This window comes from Alternaria ethzedia (assembly GCF_023757985.1).
Source record: "Alternaria ethzedia strain BMP 0044 chromosome Unknown scaffold_4, whole genome shotgun sequence".
Taxonomy (NCBI): domain Eukaryota; kingdom Fungi; phylum Ascomycota; class Dothideomycetes; order Pleosporales; family Pleosporaceae; genus Alternaria; species Alternaria ethzedia.
The window spans coordinates 555,366-579,403 of record NW_026056197.1 but is presented as its reverse complement, the minus strand read 5'-3'; the positions used below and the strand labels follow the sequence as shown (position 1 = coordinate 579,403).

Here is a 24,038-nt window from a genome sequence, read left to right as displayed (position 1 = left end):
CCGTATGTGTACGTTGCGTGCCGATTACCCAGGCCTCATTCTCTTATAAGCGTGCCGATATTTGAGCCTTCGCTGGCCCGCTTGCGGTGGCCGAGTACGAAACCTTCTTCTATTATAGGCGTGCCAACACTTGAGCCTTCGCTGGGCCGTTTGCGGTGGCCGAGTACGAAACCGTCTTCTCTTACAGGCGTGCCGATACTTGAGCCTTCGCTGGCCCTCTTGCGGTGGCCGAGTACAAAACCTTCTTCCGCATCGAACATCAGCTTTGTCTTCGCAGCTTGACCTCTTAGCGGTTGTGCCGCCCGTGTTTTAGAATCTTCAAACACCTCTTTGACCTGGCTTGCTGTGAGCTATTGACCGGGTATATCTTTTCCATTCACACTTACATCAAAACCTTGCATTGCTGTGCCGAAAGTAGACATTCGATTATCATAGCATGCACCGTTCTTCCACATCGCAAACAGTCCAAAGGCAATGGCGATGGTGCTGCCCAGAATGGCCAGTCCGTATGAGAGGAGGAGGTTCTGCGGGTTATAGGCGTAGACGACCGCAGAGGTGAATGTAGTGACATTGACAGGGACTTTGGTACTTTGTTCCGCTGCGTTAGCACTCGAACACATCATGGAATGGTAGCTTACCAAAGCGAATCATCGTTGATCATGCTCAAAGACACATTTAGCGCAAACGCCTCGACGTCCTCACGGAATGAGATATCCCGAACGCTTGACGGATTTTGGAGAGTGTTGACAGCCTCAATTGCCTCGTTCATGTTGCGTGTCATGTTGTAAAACTGCGAACCTGTAGAGAGGGATGTCGTGTCCAGTGGACCAGTAGAATCCAGCTTAGTACGGGAGTTATCTCTGCGCCAGGCGACATACCCAAGCAAATAATTCGCTAGGCCTATAGTATATCCAGAATAGGCGGGAGAGCCGGAGGCTGGCCCAAGTTCGTTGATGGGGATGGCACTCTGCGGATCGAACTTGTTGAGCAACTCCCAATGGACGTTTCCAATGCTGACTATACTGTTGCGGGTATTGACGGTGTAGGATACGGTAGCGTTCCACACTTCGCACAACAAATACTCGGTATCAGACTGATACGCTACATTGGTTGGACGTTTCTGGATAGCAAAAGCAAACTCATTGGCGGTTTGCTCAGTATTGTTCCAGTTCAGACCCGATGTAGATTCTCCTAGAGTGTTTGGATATGAGAGTCCGAGGTATCCAATCTCCCCGCCGGAAGGAATGTCAGAGTTCATCCACTTTAGACTATCGGTGGTCAAGTTGTTCGCTGCAGCGACTCTTGTCTCATTGGCAAACCGCAGTATGTCGTTGTGAACGGTGCTGTTTGCTGCCGTGCATTTTAGTACCGGCAAATAGGCTTCTGTCTCGTAAGACGTGTTTAGATGCGAATAAGGTGTTTCGAATGGAAGACGGCCACCGGAATATATGACTGCGCTGACGATTCGTCCAAGCCGAGCTGAAGGACCCGTAATCCAAGGACGATTCGCAGATTGCCTGAGTATGAACGCGTCTGACATGTTGAGATTGTTAACGTCCGCTGTTAGCGTTTGTTCTAAAGAGTGTGATTGCGTTGTTCTTGTCTCGACTGATAATGTTGGGGGAGCAAACAGTGTTGGTAATGGTAGACACCTACGCACCGTCAGTAATAAGCACCCAACGGTGCGTCTATCACTTACCATAGTATGAGTGCAACCATGAGCCCTACGTGCAGCTTCCGGATGACTTCAAGGTTGAAGAAAGCGGATAAGTTTCTCGAAATATCGAAAGAGTCGTCGATAGATCTCAAACTTATCGATCGCTTCCGGAGACGCATCCATACATACTGCGTGTATGCGATGCCGACGGCGATCTTGAGGCTCAGAGCGATGCTGATTGCGAAAGCGTTACCGAATCTTACAAGTGTCAGTCATGAACGTGGGCGTATGTCTTGGTACATACCGTAATGACCACTGCTGTCGTCCTGTCGAGCCTATCACATCACCATCCAGCGCTGTGTAATATCGATGATGTCCTACTGCGAGAGCAATGCCGAAGAAGTAAGAAGCCAACATGTTTGTCGGAGTGAGCCAATGAGATTTTGCAAGTGTTCGGAAGTTAGTGTTGTGCCCAGAATTAGCTGTCAGTGATTGCAGAGCAGATGCAGCGCCGCCATCGCTTGCATGGGGTATCAGCGGTATGTCCGTTTGAGACATTGCGCTATCATGTCGGCGATGAGCCATTGCGATCTGTGGTGTTAGAGCTCAGACCAGGATCAATAGTGTAGATGTACCGAGCTGGTAGCGTAGGTGAGAGCGAAGCAACGAAACGAAGAACATGCGCGACAAATTCCAAGGTAACAGGTACTTCTTGTGGTGCATCCCTCTTGTGCTCAGCCCCGCCATCTAGCCAAAGCCTATAAGTCCTCGATAGCTCTTTGGGCGATGTTTATGCAGTATTGCGGCGTGGCTAGGCTGTGAAACGTCAAATGATTGGCCGAGCCTACCTTGCAAGCCTCCATGTGACGAATTCTACATGGTTCTAATCTATGTGTTAACCCCACTCACACATCCTTCTCTGCATGAATGACAACATGCTCGGTCGATCTTCGCCCAGATACCCCTCTGAGAATAGGGCTGTCGTCTAGCGGAGCTACACCAGCTCGCTTTGCCTCCGCTTCTGTGAAGGTACCATATAGATCGATAGGATCGATCTGGTCCATATCTAGAACTGGGAAGATCTTGTTGAGGACATAGAAGACGAAAGCGCTGATGAAGAATCCTAGCAAGGTGTCAGTGGCCCTTCAATTTCCAATGTTGTGAAACAATTTACTCACCTATGAAGAAGGCCATATTGTAGAGCTGTACCAAAGCCCGTGGTGGATCTACATCTCCTCTTACTGTCACTATAAGACCCCCAATCGTCGGGATCCACCCGCATAGCCATGAGGGTATCGCCCGCCAGTTGAAACCTTTGGTGAACCAATACGACGAGTTTTCAGTTCGATATAAATGACTCAAGCGGATCCTTCTCTTTCGCAAGAGGAAGTAGTCGCATGCCATTATGCCGATGATTGGTGCTAGAAACACCGAGAAGGAAGACAGTACGGCGATAAATGTAGTGGCACGGTTGATGAGTTGCCAGGGTTGGACGACCCATGCCGCCACAAACGTAATGATGGCACCACGTCGTATGTTGATGTAACGTGGAAAAAGACCAGCAAGATCGATACCACCAGAGACAGCATTCCCGCAAATGTTCTCGAACATTGCGGTAAATGCGAAACCTGCAGCTAGGAAGAACACCCCCGCACGTGCCTTCGATGAGCCGTTGCCGTTGTCCATCATGCGCATGAGTAGATCCGGTGGGTTCCAATAGATCTCTCCGTACAACTTTTGTCCCGACGCAGTTGTAACAAGACCAACTAGGGAGACGATGACGCTGGTGATGACACAGCTAGTGATAGTGCCGACCATATAGGGTGTTCTTCCACGTGAATAGCGTGAGAAGTCGCTGCCGTTTGTGATACCCGCAGCAATACCGCCAAGACTCTGATTGATGCCAGCCATGATGAGCCACGAGGTACCCCAAGTGGAACCCGAGGGAATGTTTTCGCCAGCATTCCATAGAGGGCCTACACCTTTAGCAGTCGTCACTGCCCAGATCATCCATGCTAACATTCCGATGCCGCACCAGAGGCAGACTATAAGGAACGGTATCTTAAACTTCTCCGGTCGCAGCCACAAGAAAGGTGTCGATATGAACCAGAAGACTACGAATCCCACAAACTGGTCGGTTGTAGCAGGGAAGTTGGGGCTAAAAGTATTCGGCATACGGGCATACGAAGGCCAGATTGCGGTCAAGCATACAGCGACTAGACGGCCACCATTCCAGCCTGGTTTAGGTTAGCATCATAGTACCAGGCTTATCCTTACAGTACTCCAACTTACATTGAACGGCGTTCCAAATGAAGTTGAGCAAGATTCTTTGCGACAAAGGTATAAAGCTTCCGCGCATACCCCAACTATACCTATTCTGCACTGTGAAGCCAATATGCCACTTCAACCCAACCCAAGCAATAAGTGTGGAGAAGAAAGCGATTAACAGGCAGCTCACAACGATGATAAGGATAGATTGTGAGACGGATAAACCCATAGCTTCGGTGATATCAGCGATCGAGAGCGACAAGAGTCAGGTGGTGTAGCTTACTCAAGAAGGTACTTGGTGTTTGCCAGTTTGCGAGGTTCAGCGATGAAATCGCCCAAAACCCGAAGAAATTGAACCAGCCCCATGTCCTGCGCTCTGGCGGGAGGGGGATCAAATCGCGGTTGCTCCATGCATCTGTTTGCTCATGCTTCGCATCGTCTCCACGGAGACGTACTTTCTCATCGATATTCCTCAAGCGCTGTCTCAAAGTCATGATGAACGCGAACCAAGGGACGCGTCGCTAGTCAAGGAGGCTGGGAGAGAAGTAATTGCGACGAACGCCAGTGGTGAGCTCTTTCCACCATCTTAGTGTTGCTACCCTTGTTATCAACCGCGCTCGGAGTCACCCCAATCTAGCTGATCTAACGCCGACCCAAGTTTAGTGAAGATGATAATGCGCCGACGGGGGCGACGATGCAGCACACGCGGGAAGAACACCTTATCCGCCGTTAGAAAGAGGGGTATTTGCGCCTATCTTATCTGATCATCCGAGCGCAGTGATCAGCGCCGAAGAAATCCCATCTCAAGCTCTGCTGCTACCAATGGGCAAGCTGTTGATGACGGGGTATAGAATTGGAGTAGGATGTAACTCCAAAAGTGGGGTATGGGTGAGCGATAAAGTAGGAAGGCGGCTTGGGGCGCGAACGTCCGAAACCCGGAGCTAGCTCGCCCCACCAATCGAAATCTTATCAGATGGATTCTGGACGCATCATGACCAGCCAACTCCATTTCGATCAGAAGAGGCTTTCATCTTGGAAGCATCCACGGCTATCATGACGACAGGGAAGAATCTGCGAATAGGCGTTGACGTCGGTGGGTACGTACTGTACATCAGGACTACGACAGCCATGAGGCTAATACTGTGCATAGAACCAACACTGACGGAGTCATCATTGATCCTATAAGATCAAGTGAAGATGATCGAGGAATTGTTGCTTGGTACGAGTCCTATATCCATACGTTGAACACCACGCTTTCTCGCTTAGCCCACTCCCTCATAAGATCCAAAGAACACCCACGATGATGCCTACCGGAAGTCGATCACCCCTGATGAGAACGCGAGCTCATACCATAACTCAGGCACAAGGCACCCACTACTACCGACCCAAGCCATGGCATCGCCGACGCCATCACCACGATGTTCAAGTCCGCCTCAGTCGATCCATCGTCCGTTGCGAGTGTGACAATCGGAACGACCCACTTTGTCAACGCGGTCGTAACCCGCGACCGAACACGTCTTTCTCAAGTCGCCGTCCTCCGTCTTTCTGGGTCTTTCAGCAAACATGCGCCGCCATGTGTGGACTGGCCAGCTTCTCTGCGTAACATCATCCTTGGGCACTATGCGCTCATCAAAGGAGGGCTAGAGGTGGATGGAAACCTGATCTCCGACATCAAAGAGCATGAGATAGTAGAGCAATGCAGGATTATCAAAGAGAAGGGAATCAAAAGTATAGTCGTGAACGGCGTCTTCAGTCCTATCGACACAGTAGAGAAGCAAGAAGAGCGTGCTGCGGCCATCATTCGGCGTGAGCTAGGGGATGGTGTCGATATCGTTCTTAGCAAGACGGTCGCAAACCTCGGATTTCTAGAGCGAGAGAACGCTGCGATACTCAACGCCTCGATTCTGTCATTCGCCAGGAAGACGATAGCATCATTCCAGACACCAATCAAGGAACTCGGACTAAACTGCCCTGTTTTCATTACTCAAAACGACGGCACGATACTGAGTGGCGAAGCCGCAAGCCGACTACCAATCCGAACCTTCTCATCCGGCCCAACGAACAGTATGCGTGGTGCTGCTTTTCTTGTCGGAAGGCAAGAGAACGGCGAAGCAATGATGGTTGTGGATGTCGGTGGAACTACCACCGACGTGGGCTTGTTGCTCGCAAACGGCTTTCCCAGGCAACAGGCCGCGTACTCAGAGCTTTCTGGTGTGAGGATGAACTTCTCGTATCCCGATGTGAAGAGCATAGGATTAGGAGGCGGTAGCTTGGTGAGAAGAGTTGGAGAGAAGATGCAAGTAGGGCCTGAGTCTGTGGGTTATAAGCTACCAGAAAAGGCGCTCGTCTTCGGTGGTGACGTTCCAACAGCGACTGACTATACCGTCGCGGCTTCATCCGAGGTTGCGATTGGTCAGCCGGAAAAAGTACAAGGGAAGCTGCAAGACGATGACATCCAAGCCTTCAAAGTTGAGACGACAAAGATGCTTGAATCAATCATTGACAAGATGAAGACATCACCTGATGATCTTCCCGTCCTGCTTGTCGGTGGTGGTGCAGTCATAGCTCCCGACGAGTTGAAGGGAGCAAGCAGAGTAATCAAGCCTCAATGGTCCGGTGTAGCTAACGCTATTGGTGCTGCAATGGCGCGAGTGAGTGCCGTAGTCGACACGGTCAAGTCTACGGAGAAGCAGACGCAGAAAGAACTACTAGCTGAAATATGCGAGGAGGCCAAACGGAAGACCATCGAAGCAGGTGCATCAGCGGAGACGGTCTCTATCGTCGAAGTGGAGGATCTACCATTACAATACGTAGCCCACAAAACACGGTTTATGGTCAGAGCTGCGGGAGACTTTGACTTCTCACGAGCTGGAGATTTCATAGATCTGAACGTCAACCAGGAAGGAGGCAACGTAGAGACTGGGTCAAAGGGTACGGGCGATGCCATCGCAGCACCTTCGACCGAAGAGGCTTCTAGCGAAGTTGATGCAGCAACGGAGGTTGACATCGTTGCGTATAAGCCCAAAGTAGCCAACCGAGAGTGGTGGATATCTGAGACCGATCTCGACTGGATCACCATCGGCTGCTACATACTCGGTACTGGCGGCGGAGGTTCTCCTTACTCTACCATGCTCAGAGTGCGTGGTATCCTACGGTCTGGTGGGAAAGTTCGCGTTGTCAGCCCAGATGATCTCAAAGATGATGCGCGAGTGGGAAGTGGTGGCGGTGCTGGTAGCCCAACTGTCGGCATCGAGAAGCTGTCCGCTGATGAGTAAGTCATGTATTGGCATCACGCCATGTCTCTGCTAACCTTCATTCAGAATGATGGATGCTCAGAATCACCTCTACGATCTCATCAAGGGTGGTTACGCGACGCACATCATCCCTCTCGAAATCGGCGGCTCGAACGGCTTGCAGGGTCTCGTATTGGGTGCATCAACTAACATGAATGTGCCATGTGTAGACGGTGACTGGATGGGCCGAGCATATCCAACAAAGTGGCAGACAACCCCGGTCGTCTTCGGCGAGCGAGAAATCGTGTTCGCGCCTGTCGCGGTGGCCGATGGTAACGGCAACACACTATACATGCCGACCGCAACGAGTGACCTCAAAGTCGAACAGGTCATCAGAGCAGCATTGAGCCAGATGGGTAGCTCCGTCGGAACAGCTGATGCCCCGGTTACAGGCGCTGAAACAAGACGTTGGGCCGTTGAACACACGATCTCGCTATCGTGGAGGATAGGGAGAGAAGTAGCACGCGCCCGAAAAGAGAACAGAATTGACAACGTCGCGCAATCAATCATCGATGCGGTTGGAGGTTCTGAAACAGGCCGTGCGCTTTTCAAGGGCAAGATTGTCGGTGTAGAGCGCAAGCTATACATGGGCCATGTGTACGGCGAGGTGATCATAGAAGCTACGGGAAGCGAGTACCAGGGCAAGATCAAGATACCGTTTAAGAACGAGAACATTGCTGCAATACGGATACCAGATAGTGGAGAAAGCACGACTGGAGAGGAAAAGAACGAAGATGTTCTGGCTATCGTTCCCGACCTTATCGCGGTCATTGATGCGCAAAATGGCGAGGCTATCGGAACGCCAGAGTATCGGTACGGACTGTTAGTCTCGGTGATCGGTATCACTGCGAGTGAGCGTTGGACTAGTCCGAAGGGTATTGAGATTGGAGGCCCGAAGGCATTTGGGCTAGATCATCTGGAGTACAAGCCTTTGGGCAAGTTTGTGAAGCCTATTAGCGTTATCGACGAATATGACGGAAAGGCATGAGCGCCAGGCCCGGCACTTGGCTGAACTGGTTGAGTAGGTATGCGATATTTTAGATGTCTTTGCGTCTAGGATTACTCAGCCTGCTTTGTGCCAGGATATAACGGCAGAATGATCTTCACAGCAGCCTCGTAGCTTGTGAATAGAATACCTCCACTAAACACTGTGCGACCCAACCTCATCGTCGTGCCTTTCCAAAAACCCTTGATCCCGTAATCCAACAAAACACTCTTTACAGCCTCGGCAGTACTCGTGCCTTTCGCACTCTGTGAACGTGTCTTAATAACGTCAAAAGGCTGCGTTGCAAGCGTTGTCACAACGCCTGCTACTGATCCGTTTGCGAAGTTCACCAGCGTATTTTGTTCGATATTCTTGGCCTTCTCATAATCCTTGAGGATGTTGTAGGTCCCCATTCTGAAAGCGGTTGCTGATGCTTGTTTCAGGGTAGTGCCTGCGAACCCGCGGTATAACCCGAGGATACCGTGTTCCTTCCAGATGGTGGTTGTAGCGTGGAAACCGGACCGAAAGCGCTTTTCGTTCCTGGCATCGTCGATGAGGGCAGTCTTGATGCGCTCTGTGGGTGTAACTGCGGTGATCGACGCGATTACTCCCGCAGTCATGCCGGCCAACAAATTGCGCAAAGGGGAGAGCGTTCCCGTCTCTGGGTCTGCAAAAGACGACTTGATCTGGTCGAAGAAGAGAAAGCGGACGGCGTCTTTGCCTACTGAGCCAAAGACCAGCGCTCCGCAGCCTTTGTATAGCGCTCTAATGCCTTCATTCTGATAGACTTGGGTCACGACTAGGAAGGGATTTCGCGGCGTCGGCACGCCCTTCTCAGCTCTTAATTGCACACGCGTTTTCGCAAACTCTAGAGGATACTGCGAGTGGTGTGAGTCACGGGATCTGAGCCGGAATGCCTCTTTGGACGTACCGAAAGAAAGCCTTCCACACCGCCAGCTATGCCGCCGGCGGCCAGAGAGACTACCGCAGGTGTGTTCTTGTCCTTTGAACTGTTAAACTTGAACTTTACACATTGCGCGTGAGCTTACATCGCCGCCTGAAACCATTTGCGTCTAGGAAAATAGGGATAAAGATGATGTTGTGATGAGAGTGACCTCGGGATGGTGGACAGAAAAGATGCAGATATAGCCGAAGCGGTTCCGTTCCGGGTGTCCTCAGCGGCATCGACCATGGAACACGAAAGCGACGCGCCGAACCGAATGATATCACGGCCATGGGGGAGGCTACTTCAAAACTCAATTTGCATTCTTGCGCACTTCTCGCGCATATCCAGGCTCCTGAGGTAGTCAAAACTGTATCGTGTGGTGCATGACGTCAGCGGGCCTTCTCATCGCTCCTGGACGGGAGCCCGTGGACCCGACCTTTTGAACACACGCGATACCGGAGATTACTGGACTCAAAAGTACAAACCCATTTGAAAACTGATATTTCATTGACTACAAGCCCGATTCGCCTACTGTGACTACGCTGCCGCATCATCCAACTCGAACAAACTATCGAACCGGTTATCCCTCGCTGCAGCATAAGCCGCCATCTTCTCGTCGCCACTGTTATCATCGCTTTCATCCTGCGCTCTGCTATTCAGCTTCCCCAGTTTCTTTAAAGCATCGTCCACATTCCAAGCGATTCGCTCAGCGCCTACTCTTGCGCCAACCAGATTCGGCGCGCCAGGGCCAAGTCTCAATCCGGCCAGTCGTCCTGTCACGAACAGAGGAACTTCATCGTCCCACATCAAGTCTTCATTCAAGCATGGCAGACCGCCAACGTACTTGATAGGATACTCTTGTTGGATGTTCTGAAGGTAGGGGATGGTACGGATGTCTGACTGAATGCCAGTGGCAAAGACCATGTAGTCGATAGACGGCAGTTTGGGCTCCGAATCTGTGGACGCGGCTTCGCAGGCCCATGTTTTCGAGCTTTGGTCCCACGATACGGACTGGAGTTGAGTATAGGTCTTAAGCTCGATCTTCCCGTGTGCGACATGCGTATCAAGAATTTTCCGGTACCGCGGCGTCATACTTCCTCCGTTCCGGGCTTGCACTATCATCTCAAAGCGCTCTATGACCGACTGTTAGATGTGATTATCAAGTAGGAGCGTTGATATACCTTCATCAGTATCTGCCGTCCAGAACTCGGCTTGCTTGAAATTCCGAAACTTGCCCACCCACTCTAGGTCCACGTCAAAGTGCTTGACCTTGAGCGGACCGCGCATGAGCATCCATACTTTGTTCACGCCTCGCTTGATTGCTAGATCTGCCAGCTGAATGCTTGTCAAGCCGCCACCAACAATGAGCATGCTGGTCGACTGGCGAGCCTTGACTTTGGCCATTACATGGTGTGGTGGGAACTGCTTAATCTGCATCGCGTGCGCGAAACCTTCGTGTGGACGTTGAGCTGGTAGACCAGGGACAGGAGGTATCGAGGGCGCATTTCCAGGACCGACAGCCAAAACCACGAGGTGGGCGAAACGCACGCCTTGGTCTGTGGAGACGCGGAAGACTTTTCTCTCGTCCGCCATCGCATCATCTGACACGACACTATCTAGATCCGCTTCATCGAACTTTGAGATATTGTCGTATTCGATGTTCACGACGCTCTCTTTCCTCAATACGTCCTTGCCAAGCCGATATCTCTTGATGACCTCTTCACAGTGAGCGTCGAACAAATCGGTACGTGGTACAAAGTAGTCCTTTCGGTCCCTTTCATCGACGTCTGGCGTGCGGCTCAAAAACCTTCCTTGCGACTTCAGGTTCTTCTTCTTTTTGTGCTTGCTCACTTCCTTCCCGGCAACTCCAGGTAGTGCTTGGATGTCTTTGTCTCTCTCTTTCTCGTACGTATACCCGAGCAATGCATCTCGATCAGCAGGATCGACATGGAAGAACATCGGACTCCGAAGGTAGTCAATGTGAAAAGTTTTGAAGAGGCGCTTCCACTTTGACATCCAGTCCGCGCCATCGGCGTCAAGCACTAGCATATCTATCGCTTCTTCGGGTGCTACCTCATGGTCGCAGCCACAGTCTGAGTTCCCGGGTGTTGACGGTGGGGTTGGTAGTGAGTCCTTGTTCGTCCGGTAGTTTTTGATGTTCATTTTCCGACCATGTTTACGAATCCAGTGGTAACGTTGATGTTCATCATCTGTGAAGGTTGCCGAGGGTGTCTGTTCACGGAGCCGTGCTGCTACTGCTAGACCAGCCGGGCCTCCACCGATGATGAGTACGTCGTGGATGTGCATTGTGTTGCAATCTGGGAGTAAAGGCTTGGGAGTTTACTGAAGAGCGTATGTATTATGAAATGTCGAGATACTTCGAGTGTCTTGTGCCCATGTGAGTACCTGATGGCTAGCGTTCCAAATTGGGTGCATCCATCATGGTGCTAAAGGCACACGATGACGAGAACACGACTCCACGTACAAAGAGGGACCGATGCCAGAGGCTCAAGTCAATTCGAACACATGTTCAATCATAGCTTTTCTGGAAAGTAGCAATTACGCGCATGTGTGAGCGGAAGTGTAGCCTGTTGTGTTGATAAGAACTCGTGTATTCATTCATACGGCATGGAAAATCTCCTGATCCTTGTGGCCCTCCGTCGTTGCGGACGTTCTCCAACTGGCAGGATTACTCACGCTCGACACTCGTAGTGACCTCGCGTCCTCCATTTCGATCGCGCTGGTGATAAATTGTGGATCCTGGTCCTCCCTTTGCTTCCCAAGACCGCCATTCATGTCTTCTTGACTCTCCGTCCGCCTGAAAATATCACGGAAGCCTCTAGGTATCGGTTCCGCTCTAGGTTCCGGCCAATAGGCGCGCGTGTGTGCAGACTGCGTCGCGCGTGTGACGGTATTGGCCCCGTATGTGTTCTCCGCAGTGTATGTGTTGGAGCTCCAGTTTCTTAGACCGAGAACCCGTTGTATAAGCGGATAGGTCAAGGGCAGATTCGCGCAGAGTATCGCTGTATATGACTCTCGAAGGTACCAGATCGTCCACTCAGTTCCAAAGGGATTTGTGAACGAGTAGTACTTGTTGAGGACTGCTGCGACGATGGTGAACGCACCTATACAGAAGATCACGAAAAGGATCGTTTTGTTCTTCTTCGGTAGGCGTACTTTGAAGAGCAACGGCATGGGTATGCTTATGATGATTAGATCACTGGAAATATTGAAGACGGCGTTTGTGATGAGATGATTTGTCGCTGCCGAGCATTGTTCTGGTATCGTCAGTATCGTGAGATTAGATGTTGCAAAGGCACTTACTCGAATTCGGCGGTACTGCCCAGTATTGCGAGAACGGCCGACACCAAACCCCAAGGTACAATATTTCCATGACCACAAATGCGACAGCGACATATATGGAGGTGGCGATGACGATCTTGTGTTGCGGGAGGACCATCGTCATACGGTTGTACATAATGAGCAGGCATGCCTTGACCAGCCATATGGTGAGGAGTTGCATCTGTTCTACTACCAAGACCAGCTTGGATCCGTATATACGCATCTTGATTTCGGCATCTGAATATTGAGAGACGTCGTCTCCAGGCGGTATTAGGTTGCCTATATACCGGTATAGAGTCAGCGTGTGTCTCTCTTGCAGTTTGCACATGGAAAGACGTACTGCTAGTCTTTGTGACTTCGTGCATGATAGCAATCAGCACTGTGTCGGTAGCCTTGTGTCACCAATCAGTACTTGCAGTTGTTCGATGCTGCGGATCACAAACCATGGCTACAAGTATTAAGTAATCATCTAATTGCAATAATTTCCATGATCCACGATGTATTCTTCGTGATATAAGGCGGATGATGACGACGATCCAGCACACGCCGTAGAAAATTCCAGCCTCAGGCTCAAGAACTCCGGCCATGGATAACTGGTTGGCTCGCGAGCCGAGGTTGTGGGAACGTTCAAAGGCCGGGCCAGTAGACGACGAGTAGTCTCGGAGTTGGTTGCTCAGGGCTTTAGTGGGTGTTGATCAAAAGTTGTCGTAAATATCAGGGGAAATCTATCGATGCGATAGGGACCACGGTGCGTTGGGAAACAGAGTAAGTCGATGAAGAACTGCCGAGCGCCCGGTCAGCAGCCTTGTTGTGACCACAGGCGCTATGTTGTGAAGACCGGGTGTGAACTCAGCAATCACTCGGCATTTCTCTGTGATGTCGGCGGCTTTCCGTCACAAAATGCTTCATTGACAATTTGATAGGTGCTCTGGGATGTTGCTTGGTTGGACTGTTCCGGGGTGGCGCTGTGGATGGATGCCCTGGGGTGGTCGCGCAGTGTTTCAGTGGAAGTATTCGGATTGAGGAGACAGCGCTCAGAAATCGCGGACCCCCGGACCCCAAGATATCAGACTAGGCATCTAAAAGTGTCGCAAGCGCCACTTTCAATGGAGCTGTGCATCCTCGATGATCTGCACAATCGACTAAAGACGGACGTCCCTGGTCCAGCTTCGACACTTGTGGGACTCGCGGTAGCGCCAATTGGATGACGAGTTTGACGACTCAGACCTGGGTTGAGGCTGCCCAGGTGTCAGAGAGGCGCGTCCAATTCGAAGGCCGCGGCAATATGGCGATGTTGGCTGCTGACCGGAAACATTTCGCGACGATTCGTGGTACGGTTCAAGAAGAAATGTCACAGCAAATCAAATGCGTCCAATGCGCAATGGGTTTCCCGGCGCTGCCTCGGTGATTTCATGCCTGGTAGTGTTGCAAACTGCGACTTCAGGCGAGCAATATCGTAGGTATGCTATACAGCTGTTGCCAGTGTCACTGGAATTCTGACTCGCAAAAGATATCGGTAACATCGCAGCGCAAATTGAAGGCGTTGAGGAAAGTTTGGCGGTGCCCGTCAGCTTGCGTGAGTGACATCGGGTGTCCCGGCACGCTTAGTTTGACGCCTTTGGCGGGCCGTAGCCGTAAGTTGTACTGGTCCCGAGGTCAACACTCGCATAATTTTCGTCCTTGCTTCAGGCGTTCAGTCAAGGAGAAATGAAAATCGCGCAGTGACAAGAAACTCCCAGGAGCCTTGTCGCTGATACAAATAGCTCTAGAAAGAGACTGTGCTGTCATGGGTGTGCATAGGTAGTGTAGCGGCGTCGGCGCCTCAGAAGCACGAGGGCGAAGGGAAGTCGCAGCGTTCCGCCGAGTACCCCAAACCCGGGTCTCTTTCGAACACAGACATGATTGACTTCAGCACATCCACAATTGGTAGAGTTCTACCGTCCGCTGTTGGTCATGCAAATCGCAATCTCTGCGATTGAAAGACAGCGAAAACTGACCAGCAAACACATGTCACCCACAAAGGTCTTGAAGTTCAATCGCCAAACAGTCAGGTTATTGAATGCAAGTTTCGGAAACTGTCGAAAACATTGAAACACCTGCGCGATATAGACAAGGAAGACCCGACACCACGACCTTGGAAACAGCGGCTTAGAAGACTCAGCCTTCGAGAAGAAAGCTCAGACTCACCTGGGCAGTTTCAGTCGGCATTGAGCGATGTCTACTGTCAGATTCGGCAAAGCAGCACCAGGGTGACATTCTGTCGGCGATGCGCGAACTGCACGTGAATGTGTCGTTTCGCCACACCCGCGGAGGTCCGAGTCAGTGGTTTCGCGTTTGCCAATGAAGAGGGACTTGAATGATCAACCCTCACGCCCGACCCACATCATGTAAGCTGTACGAACCCGGAGCAGATTCGATATAACACACATAAGACCGACTCAGCTTGTTCGGTGACTCTTGTACCTGGCACCGGTGCCGTTGCGCCGCATGTGTCAGTTTGGAGAGGCCATTTCTTTCACTTTGAGAGGTGCTCATGGTCAACCATGAGGAAGGAAGATATAGGATGGCTGTAAAGACCTATGTAAAGGTAAGAATATAGGATCGTTGGACCGAAATCCCACGCAGGGACATTGCCTAGAAGCTACACGCCGGCGTCCAGTTGAAAGTTGCACTGATCTCGCAGAATCGACCCGGGCCCTCCTGAGTGCACACCTGGGCAGTCTCGCCTCCCGAGTAGAACATCTGGAGAGGTACTCTAAGCGAAGAAGATTACTGGAAATACTTTCAAAGAAAGTGGTAGTTCGGCATGTATACTCTAGCACAGACGCGACTGCTCATACAAACCTTGGAATACAGGCAGTTGCATGGTGGTCATGGCCTCGTTCGACATGGAGGAGAGGATCAGCCCGGAACGAGCGTTTGGTCAATCTCCATCACACAGTTTAAGCAAACAGGGGATGTATGTTTAATCATCAATGTTTTTGGGGTAGACATTACCCATGGGATCGACGAACAGGGATATCAAGGGGCATGAGCCCATGCTGTGCTACTCACCTGGGCACCAAGGTATTTCAACGCAAGCAAGCAGCTGCGCATACGTATCAATCCTTCTGGTATTCCAGCAATGTTTACTTGTCCATTACACGCTCCTCATAATGTAGCTACGGTAAGCAGCTCGTAGGCGTCTCGCCATCTCTCAACGAGTGACATCGACGGTGAGCTTATCGCTCCTGCCACGCCACGTGGAATCTGACAGGCAAATCTATTCTACGAAAGCCTATGCCAATTGAAGCATGTCCAGCCGTATCGCAGCGTTGAGGTATCCCAGGACACGGTACCTCAATATGCAGTCCCCGGTCGCAGATATCGGGCGGAATATTTCCGAACAAACCTTGAAACCTTGGAAGCACAAAAGGTGTCTTATCCATCGCCAACACTAATCCGTTCATGTAAGCGGTCACCCATCTCCATACCTCTGTGTACCTCCTACGACATCGCTGCACGGATCGCACAACACAAGAAAGATGGCGGTCGGAGGATACGGCTGCCCAACCTCTTGACAAGCCACCTTTTTGTCGTGGGTGTCGTGTGCCCTGGCGTGTCGCAGCCCGCGATCTCCTCCACACCTCTCCCTCTAAGTTAGTCTAGCCGAACCGCCGAACCACGCAACTGATAAAGAGCAGAGAGATAGGCGTTCGCGCAGCGAATGATGAACGCCTACCACCCCTACTAAGAGATTATGACGCCGCACCCAAACACCGTTGCAGCATGGCTTCGCGTGTACTCTCCCACTTGGAGTAGTGACACCCCGCTTGCAACCCTGCTGCGCGGTGATATGCAGACTGGGGTGTGGGTGTATATAGACAAGATGCTGCGCTTCTATGCGTTGCGGTGTTATTGGAGTAAGACTTCGTATCGCGACTTCTTCTTATTTCTCGACTGCGACTGCGACGGCGCGCGCATGCATTTCGCGTTGCAACGATGACGACTCCCCAGCATCGGAACCACTCCGTCGCGGAAGAACCGGTGACATCGGTGCTTCCAGATGGCGACATACCCTACGATCCCACGCATTCCCTCAATCCAGATGAAGAAGTTCTAGCGGCCCTTGGATACAAATCAGAGTTCAAGAGAGAGTTTTCGCTGTTCACCACCTTCTGTGTCAGTTTTGCGGTTCTGGGTCTACTGCCTAGCTTCGCGTCTACGCTCTACTATGGCATGGGCTATGCGGGAACCGCTGGAATGACTTGGGGCTGGATTGTGGCCATGGTTGGTATTCAATGTGTGGCAATGAGTATGGCGGAGCTGTGTAGTAGCATGCCCACGAGCGGAGGTTTATACTATGCTTCTGCTGTCCTGGCACCACCTGGTTGGGGACCTTTTGCTGCTTGGCTTACTGGCTGGAGTAATTGGCTGGCCCAGATCACGGCGGCACCGTCCGGCAAGTACAAACCGCTATCTCGTTCGCGACGGGTGTGGACATAGAATTGACTGTCTGAGTAGTCAATTATGGAATTGCGGCCATGATACTGGCGGCGGCTAGTATCAATGACCCGTCTTACGTCCCCACGGATTATCAGACTTTCCTATTGACGGTCTTCATCATGATTCTTCATGCGATCCTTTCCTCTATGCCGACACGTTGGCTTGCAAAGTTCAACTCCGCTGGTTCCACATTCAACTTCATTGCGCTGATTGTGGTCATCATAATGATCCCAGCTGGCACAGACCGTACAGAGCGCGGTCTACCCCGATTTGCCCCGTCCAGCGAGGTCTGGGGCACAATCTATGAAGGCACATCCTTCCCAGCTGGTATATCAGTCCTGATGTCCTTTATCGGCGTCATCTGGACCATGTCAGGCTACGACTCGCCATTCCATCTTGCGGAAGAATGCTCCAACGCTAACCTGGCTTCTCCGCGCGCTATTGTTCTGACATCCGCTACTGGAGGCTTCTTTGGCTGGTTCCTTCAGCTTGTCGTGGCATACACTGTCGTTGATATCGACCTAGTCCTCGAGTCTGAGCTTGGGCAGCCCTTCGCTGCCTACCTGATGCAATGCATGTCGCAGAAGATGACGCTGGCCATCCTTGCGCTCACTATTATTGCAGGGTTCAGCATGGGTCAAGGATGTATGATTGCGGCAAGCAGAGTGACATTCGCGTACGCGCGTGATGACTGCTTCCCGTTATCCAAGTACTGGAAGAGGGTCAACAAACACACGCAGACACCTGCAAATGCCGTTTGGTTCAATTGCGCAATCGGCATATTGTGCCTGCTGCTCATATTTGGCGGTGAGCTGGCTGTTGGAGCGTTGTTCTCCATTGGTGCCATAGCAGCTTTTGTGTAAGTGCTGGTCAGCATGGTATGCGCGCTCTACTGACATCTGATAGCGCCTTTACCATACCCATCGCCATCCGTGTCTTCTTCGTAGGCAATCGCTTTAGACCTGGTCCATGGAACTTGGGCAAGTACTCCAGCGCTATTGGTAGCGTTGCATGCGTCTTTGTCTTGCTCATGATACCAATCTTATGCTTCCCCAGCGTAACCGGACCAGACTTGACGTAAGTCTCACCAACACTTCCACGCTGCTTTGACAAGACTAACGCATCAATAGCGTGGCAGACATGAACTGGACATGCGTCGTTTACGGTGGTCCGATGTTCTTGGTGACGATTTGGTGGTTCGTTTCCGCACACAAGTGGTTCAAGGGCCCCAAGGTGAACGTTGAGCACATGATGCTTGGACGGGAAGAAGCTGTTCTGATCGGACAGGGGTCAGTGGGCGATGGAAAAGATGGTGAAAACTCGTTGGGTGATATGAAAGGTCCTGAGGAGATCACAAAGTCGTAAATGGAGGCTGACTTTGGTGTACGAAGGCTCGCATGAACAGCATGACAGAGCATTGCTATATTAGCGAGTTCTCTTGGGCCTACTACTAGAACAGGAAGATATGCCAATTTAGTCCGAATGTGTCCACAGTGAGTGATGCGCAGGGTAGGATACAACTCTGGCAGATTCATCCTGCCCAGGTGTCACACAAATGAGCCTGATTTTCTCAGCGGGTCGGCCAAGGTTACATCTTGGTTGTTTCCCGTCGTATACTGGGTTTTGCGAGACAACGCACTTATATAGGCGTGGTGTGGCGAATTTTGGGTGGGTGCTGGTCATTGGCCCCGCGCTTCGGCTGCAAGACGGCGTGTCGCGGGGCACATGAGCGAACTTACGTCACCTTTGATCGGCAAACTGGAGACTTGGTTGAAGCAAACTGTGGCATAATTACATCCAAGCTGATGTGTTCGCTGCATTGCATAAGATTATATAGCATGTATTGCGCCATTTTGTCATCAACCAACTACTCAACCACCAGGTTGACCAATCTTCAGTAGTATAGTGGTCAGTATTTCCGCTTGTCACCTATCAGGCAACTCGCGGGAGACCGGGGTTCAATTCCCCGCTGGAGAGCTATCATTTTTTGTTTTTGCGTGGTAGTCAAGGCTAGCCCGGTGATTCCACCAGCAGGATGTATCCTCTGGAGAATCTGTACTTTTCTTTTTCAGAAGCAAGTCACATCACGAAGTCAACACTAATGTTGATCTTCAGTTATGTCCATGTACTCTGTTCACGTCCTCGCCAAGGGTGCGGCTCGCGCCTGCGGTGCTTCTCACGACGCGCGCCTCGCAGCTACCTCCACCCTCAACATGCTCCCCGGACCGTCCGGGATATACCCAGACACCACAATATCTAAAAGATATCTCAGAGCTAATAGACTAGACGTCTCCTCACTACTATACTCTAATGCGCAGTTACGAAGCCTGCCGCGAAGCTGTAAAACGGATAGCATGCGCGTCGGCGGTATGTTGACCAAGACTACCAGGGCGCACCGCTACGTCGGAACTCCATCAGCCTCCAAATACTGATGAGGCTCTTTCGGAAGCCTCAATCTGTTTCAGATCTACATCATACTTCATCGTAGTGACGCTGACGCCAACCAAGCCAAGACTGACGAGAGGCCAAGGTATCTCCCCGAGCAGCAGAAACATCTAATGCGATGAACTCGTCAGCTCCAAACCGTGCTGTGGAATTGCACCAAAATATACGTCTCCATTTACACCATCCCTTCGACAATCTCCGTTCAGAATTCGCGTATTAGATAAGGTCCAGCAAGTCCGTGAGCAGGATGTGTAACCAAAGTCCGCAAATACCATATCTGACAACAAAGTCCGACCACAGCGCGTCCGCTATGTAAGCCTCCGTCATGCACCAACTTGGATCCAAAATCCGCTAGTAGTATGATTCAGCTAGAAAGATCAATGCCAGAACCTCTGTGCTCAAGACAAGCACAGCGAAGCTCTTGGGACCGGACATGCCAACGCCGCCATGCCAGGCTGGCTGTCAACCTGACGCCCAGTTACTACGAATACACAGCCGCATAATCCGGCGACGTTGGCATCCCAAGAGAATACCGCCGTAGCATTCGTCACCTCGTGTAGCTTGTCATCTCGACCATGTCTTGAAAGGACCTCTCCCAAGTCCCTTTTCTCCCCCCTTCTTCTTCTTATTCACACATACATAGCTAGCACCCAGTAGCAATAAGATGTTCGGACATGCAAGCTACGCGCCCATCTCCATCCCTTCCACTCGTTCCAAAGCCATGTACGCACCTCCGCGCTTTCTCACCGGCAAGTTCTTCATCTGGCTCTGTCTTTTCCTCATTGGCTTCCCCATCCTCCTCTGGAACCACCCCAACTTGGAGAACCTCTCCGTTCCGTATGCCCGACCCCAACCGCGACCCATCGCCCAATTCGTTGCCCACGGCGACTCCAAATGCCTACCAGAAGTGTCGGCTGAGCTCATCGAAGCAGCGACTGCGAAGCGCGCTACATGTCGGAAGTACTCACCTTTTGCAACGGGGCGGGCGCGCGTCGCGACTGTGACGGCGCATTTTGGCAAGCCCGAGGAACACTATCAGAAAGCGCTCAAGACGCATCTTCAGCATGCCTTGGTGCATGGTACGGAGGTGAGGGTGATGTGCGATCCAATCGTAGATGATCTGTGGAACAAACCCGCTTTCATCCTCAACCTACTCATGCGAGAGATGTTGAAGCCAGAGAAAGAGCGGTTGGAATGGATACAATGGGTTGATCGAGATACTATTATCCTCGATCAATGCCGTCCGATATCGAGTTTCCTCCCACCAGAAAAAGCGCGCTTCGGGTCATGGTGGCGCCGCGACGACAATGAAACAACGTCAGCACCAGCAAACACAACACACCTCCTCGTAACACGCGACTGGAACGGCCTCAACAACGGCATCTTCCTCCTCCGCGTCAACGCCTGGGCCATCGAACTCTTCACCGCCATCCTCGCATTCCGCCACTACAAACCGGAGATCGACCTCCCCTTCACCGAACAATCTGCCATGGAAGAGGTGCTCAAAACAGAGCAATTTAGAGACCAAGCGAGATATGTGCCGCAGCACTGGTTCAACGGGTATGAGGAGGAAGGCACGCAGAAGTTCCTGGAGAGGGAGGATGTAGAGGGGCTGAAGGAACGGGATGTTAGGAGGGGGGATTACCTGGTTCATTTTGCGGGGAGGGGGAACAGGGGCACTTTGTTGATGGCGTGGAGTGGTATGTTGGAGGGGGCGGGGGATGTATGGGAGGAGGGTAGGGTGCAGAGAGATGTTTCGGGTGAGGTTGCGGAGTTTTGGAGGGATCTTGGGTATGGGGTATGATGGCGTATTTGGTCAACTAGCTCTTTTGTTTGTTCAGAAACCGTCTCATTCCAATTGTATTATATACCCTTGCAATTCAATAGTAGCTTGAGCTTGGTGCATAGTCTGCTTTTGTGCCTGGGAATGCGCCAGCTGGAGGGTTGCGGTCGTCCTCGTCCGCGCTGTCGTCTTCGTTTCCTTCGAAAGCCTCGCTTGGATCCGGTGGCGCCCGCATGCGAATCAAAGCGTCTTCGTCGAGCGCGGGGACGACGAACATCTTGGTGGTGTGATACTCGCGTCCAGAGGGCATGCTTGCTAGCAATGGCTCTGAGGGAGGTATTATTTGAATGCCCACCTGGTATAGTCAGTCAATCATGCGCGGTGAACCAGTAGAGACGGGTATACATACAGTGTCGTTCTGTTTCTCCCACTTCTTCAGCAGCATATCGACAATTCGTCCTTCTTCAAACTTGCCAGCATCAGTACCCCAATCTACACCTTTCTCAATCTTACGGTCTTCCCTCTTCTCCTGCCACTCCTTCTTCAGTTTGGAGAAACCTGACGACTTCTTCTCTTCTTCCGCGCCCAGCGATGCAAACCCCAGCTCTTTCTTTGCGCCTCGTAGCCACGCGATGCCTTCGCCTGTTTTACCACCGCCTTCAGCATCGCAGGCAAGGAACCGACACGCCTTGCCTTTGGCGGTCCGCCTCAGATCATCCACATATTTCAGCAGATCGTCATTGATCTTGGAAGACCGCCCCAACATAGCCTGGGCTTTCGCAGCGTGTTCTGAAGAAGCAAGGCACAGTCGAGCGAAGAGATGCGCGCGGACCTTGGGTATATCGACACCCCGGAACATCCAGTCTTTGTTCTGCTTGTTCCGATCTTCTATCACGACAGCTGGGTATGGATCGTCTTTCAGGACGGTGATGAGTGTAGCTTCAGCCATAGTGAGCTCTGCCAACGCTCCCAGCACAGCCGCGGATATGTCTATAGCCGCGGGCTGTGAGTTGTACTGCCCTGCGCGGTTCACCAAGTATGTATGTATAGAGTTTGCTTCGAGGAAGTGCTTCATAGCAGCGCCGATTGCAGTTGCGCGTTGTTCGGGCGTGGGTACGGTCGCATTGTAGAGGGTGTGTAGCTGTGCTCGAGCCTGGAGACTGTATACGTATGCGAGTGTTGAGAGAGTATAGCAGAGCTCGCTCTCAAGACTCTTGAGCTTAACTCTTGCTGGCTCGCGGCCCGGTATCGAAGAGCCCAGCGTCGAGCGCCATTCTACTTCCAGCTCCTTGACCAAGACCAGGTCGATCTCTTCGCCGGCGCAGCTTGCACCACTCAGTCCTGCATCGAGAGCGAACAGATATGGTATGTAGTCGTTGAGAGCGGATGTTACGGTGGAGAGGTTCGAGGCCTGTGAGGCAGGTGGTATGCGCTTGTGTCGCTTGAGTACGTCTCGAAGGACGCCTCGCGCAGTGGTCGCGCAGTTCGGCAGGGACGGGTGGGTGCTGCTGTTGAAGTATTCGGTGAAGGATATGCTGGAAGTAGTTGGTAGGACGAAGGGGAAGGGCATCGTGTTGACTATTGACTGTTGCTGGTCGGAGCGGTCGCTGACGCAGGTACGCCGTGGTAGCGGGGTTGGGGAGCTAGCCTTGGCCTCATCATGTCAAGAGCCTGGGGAGCCACAGAGCGTCCGGAACACGCGCCTAGAACAGAAGACCTAGAAATTTGAGGGTTCACATCAGTGGGAAAAGAAAACATGCGAACTGTACCACTGCAATTGTACACTTGTTCCAATAATTCGTGCTACATCGGTCTCTCCTCCGGCATGTATATGTACAGTTTCGCCAGTACGAGAGAATTGGTGCGTTTCTTCAGCATACGCTTGCCGAACGCCATAAACCCTTGTCTTCGTCTGGCCGTGTCTCCCACTGCGTGTCGTGTATAGTCTGCCAGTTGTCCGTCCTTCATGCAAGCGATCACCGCTGTTGGCGGGCCGCTTATCGCTTCAACGCATCGTCGACGTAATTCTGTTGGGCAAAGAGGTATCCCTTGACCTTTGCGTCCTTGAGGAGCTCAAAGTAACGCTCTGTTCAGCCTGTGTTAGCCTTCGCTCTGTCATGGCGTGCATCCTCAGACGGCCTTGCACCGCTGCAGCCAGCCCCAAATTCTACCTCTGTTCCTTCTGCGCGCATCCTTCTACCCTGCGGAATAGAGAAAGACGTACCTCGCAAATGTCCACACTTCTCCAAGTGGTTAACCCCCTCCCTCCGGTAGCACTTGCCCATCTCGTCCCTTACCAACCTCGCCATCATGCTCCTCACCCACTGCTCCCTGATGATAGCATCTTGCGCGCCCTTAAGCGCAGTGTTGTCCTCGTAGTCGACACCGTCGAAGGTTGGCGCAACCTTGGGCTTTTTGGCCAGAAAGAGTTCGGACTCTGGGGTCGGCATTGCGGCGGCGGGGAGTGCGTTCGGGGGCGACGGTCGTGTATATAGATTCCGAGGACTCCGTCGAGTAGTTTGGAGACGTGCGACGGGGCAATTGGCGGTGTTGCGAGGTGTCGTGGTCTTGATTGTTAGTGAGCTTTGAAAGGGCCGAGCTGCGATTGGCGGCAGTGCACGTGATGCTGCATCACCACACGGGCAGCGCCTTCCAAGACCGCGCAGGACCACTCTCAGTTTTCGCAATGATATTGTTTCCTCCCTCTTTTAGGTACAATCAACTCATGTTCATGTCACACCATCTTTGTTCTCTTTCTTGCCCCGATCCCACCATCCTCCCATTGCAACACCCCAACCCGCACCCGTCTGCTGATTTCCATCACTTTGCAACTT

At 51.8% G+C, this 24,038-nt stretch overlaps 9 protein-coding genes and 1 non-coding gene across 10 annotated transcripts; 4 read left to right on the top strand and 6 right to left on the bottom strand.

Annotated features, from left to right (window-relative positions):
- Window positions 1-35: 35 nt before the first annotated feature.
- On the bottom strand, window positions 36-4,016 carry J4E87_002322 (uncharacterized protein; the record flags this gene model as incomplete). Its single annotated transcript, XM_049373959.1, has 7 exons — window positions 36-350; window positions 387-588; window positions 639-1,343; window positions 1,700-1,915; window positions 2,567-2,780; window positions 2,836-3,894; window positions 3,950-4,016. The coding sequence occupies 7 exons, from the start codon at window positions 4,014-4,016 to the stop codon at window positions 36-38; spliced, it is 2,778 nt and encodes a 925-aa protein (XP_049236099.1).
- A 1,327-nt stretch (window positions 4,017-5,343) lies between these two features.
- J4E87_002321 (uncharacterized protein) lies at window positions 5,344-8,206 on the top strand (the record flags this gene model as incomplete). Its single annotated transcript, XM_049373958.1, has 2 exons — window positions 5,344-7,196; window positions 7,246-8,206. 2 exons carry the CDS (start codon window positions 5,344-5,346, stop codon window positions 8,204-8,206), a joined length of 2,814 nt encoding a protein of 937 aa, XP_049236098.1.
- A 71-nt stretch (window positions 8,207-8,277) lies between these two features.
- J4E87_002320 (uncharacterized protein) lies at window positions 8,278-9,270 on the bottom strand (the record flags this gene model as incomplete). The annotated part of the gene is made up of 3 exons (XM_049373957.1): window positions 8,278-9,081; window positions 9,135-9,206; window positions 9,253-9,270. The coding sequence occupies 3 exons, from the start codon at window positions 9,268-9,270 to the stop codon at window positions 8,278-8,280; spliced, it is 894 nt and encodes a 297-aa protein (XP_049236097.1).
- A 416-nt stretch (window positions 9,271-9,686) lies between these two features.
- On the bottom strand, window positions 9,687-11,456 carry J4E87_002319 (uncharacterized protein; the record flags this gene model as incomplete). Its single annotated transcript, XM_049373956.1, has 2 exons — window positions 9,687-10,282; window positions 10,331-11,456. 2 exons carry the CDS (start codon window positions 11,454-11,456, stop codon window positions 9,687-9,689), a joined length of 1,722 nt encoding a protein of 573 aa, XP_049236096.1.
- A 312-nt stretch (window positions 11,457-11,768) lies between these two features.
- J4E87_002318 (uncharacterized protein) lies at window positions 11,769-12,937 on the bottom strand (the record flags this gene model as incomplete). Its single annotated transcript, XM_049373955.1, has 4 exons — window positions 11,769-12,427; window positions 12,474-12,770; window positions 12,832-12,883; window positions 12,935-12,937. The coding sequence occupies 4 exons, from the start codon at window positions 12,935-12,937 to the stop codon at window positions 11,769-11,771; spliced, it is 1,011 nt and encodes a 336-aa protein (XP_049236095.1).
- Window positions 12,938-17,122: 4,185 nt separating this feature from the next.
- Window positions 17,123-18,341, top strand: J4E87_002317 (uncharacterized protein; the record flags this gene model as incomplete). Its single annotated transcript, XM_049373954.1, has 3 exons — window positions 17,123-17,835; window positions 17,883-18,053; window positions 18,107-18,341. The coding sequence occupies 3 exons, from the start codon at window positions 17,123-17,125 to the stop codon at window positions 18,339-18,341; spliced, it is 1,119 nt and encodes a 372-aa protein (XP_049236094.1).
- Window positions 18,342-18,867: 526 nt separating this feature from the next.
- J4E87_002316 lies at window positions 18,868-18,953 on the top strand. The gene has a single exon. It is a non-coding gene; the product is annotated as a tRNA-Asp (tRNA).
- Window positions 18,954-20,085: 1,132 nt separating this feature from the next.
- J4E87_002315 (uncharacterized protein) lies at window positions 20,086-21,225 on the top strand (the record flags this gene model as incomplete). The annotated part of the gene is made up of 1 exon (XM_049373953.1): window positions 20,086-21,225. The coding sequence occupies one exon, from the start codon at window positions 20,086-20,088 to the stop codon at window positions 21,223-21,225; it is 1,140 nt and encodes a 379-aa protein (XP_049236093.1).
- A 76-nt stretch (window positions 21,226-21,301) lies between these two features.
- On the bottom strand, window positions 21,302-22,774 carry J4E87_002314 (uncharacterized protein; the record flags this gene model as incomplete). Its single annotated transcript, XM_049373952.1, has 2 exons — window positions 21,302-21,559; window positions 21,614-22,774. The coding sequence occupies 2 exons, from the start codon at window positions 22,772-22,774 to the stop codon at window positions 21,302-21,304; spliced, it is 1,419 nt and encodes a 472-aa protein (XP_049236092.1).
- A 427-nt stretch (window positions 22,775-23,201) lies between these two features.
- Window positions 23,202-23,654, bottom strand: J4E87_002313 (uncharacterized protein; the record flags this gene model as incomplete). The annotated part of the gene is made up of 2 exons (XM_049373951.1): window positions 23,202-23,290; window positions 23,429-23,654. The coding sequence occupies 2 exons, from the start codon at window positions 23,652-23,654 to the stop codon at window positions 23,202-23,204; spliced, it is 315 nt and encodes a 104-aa protein (XP_049236091.1).
- Window positions 23,655-24,038: the final 384 nt, after the last annotated feature.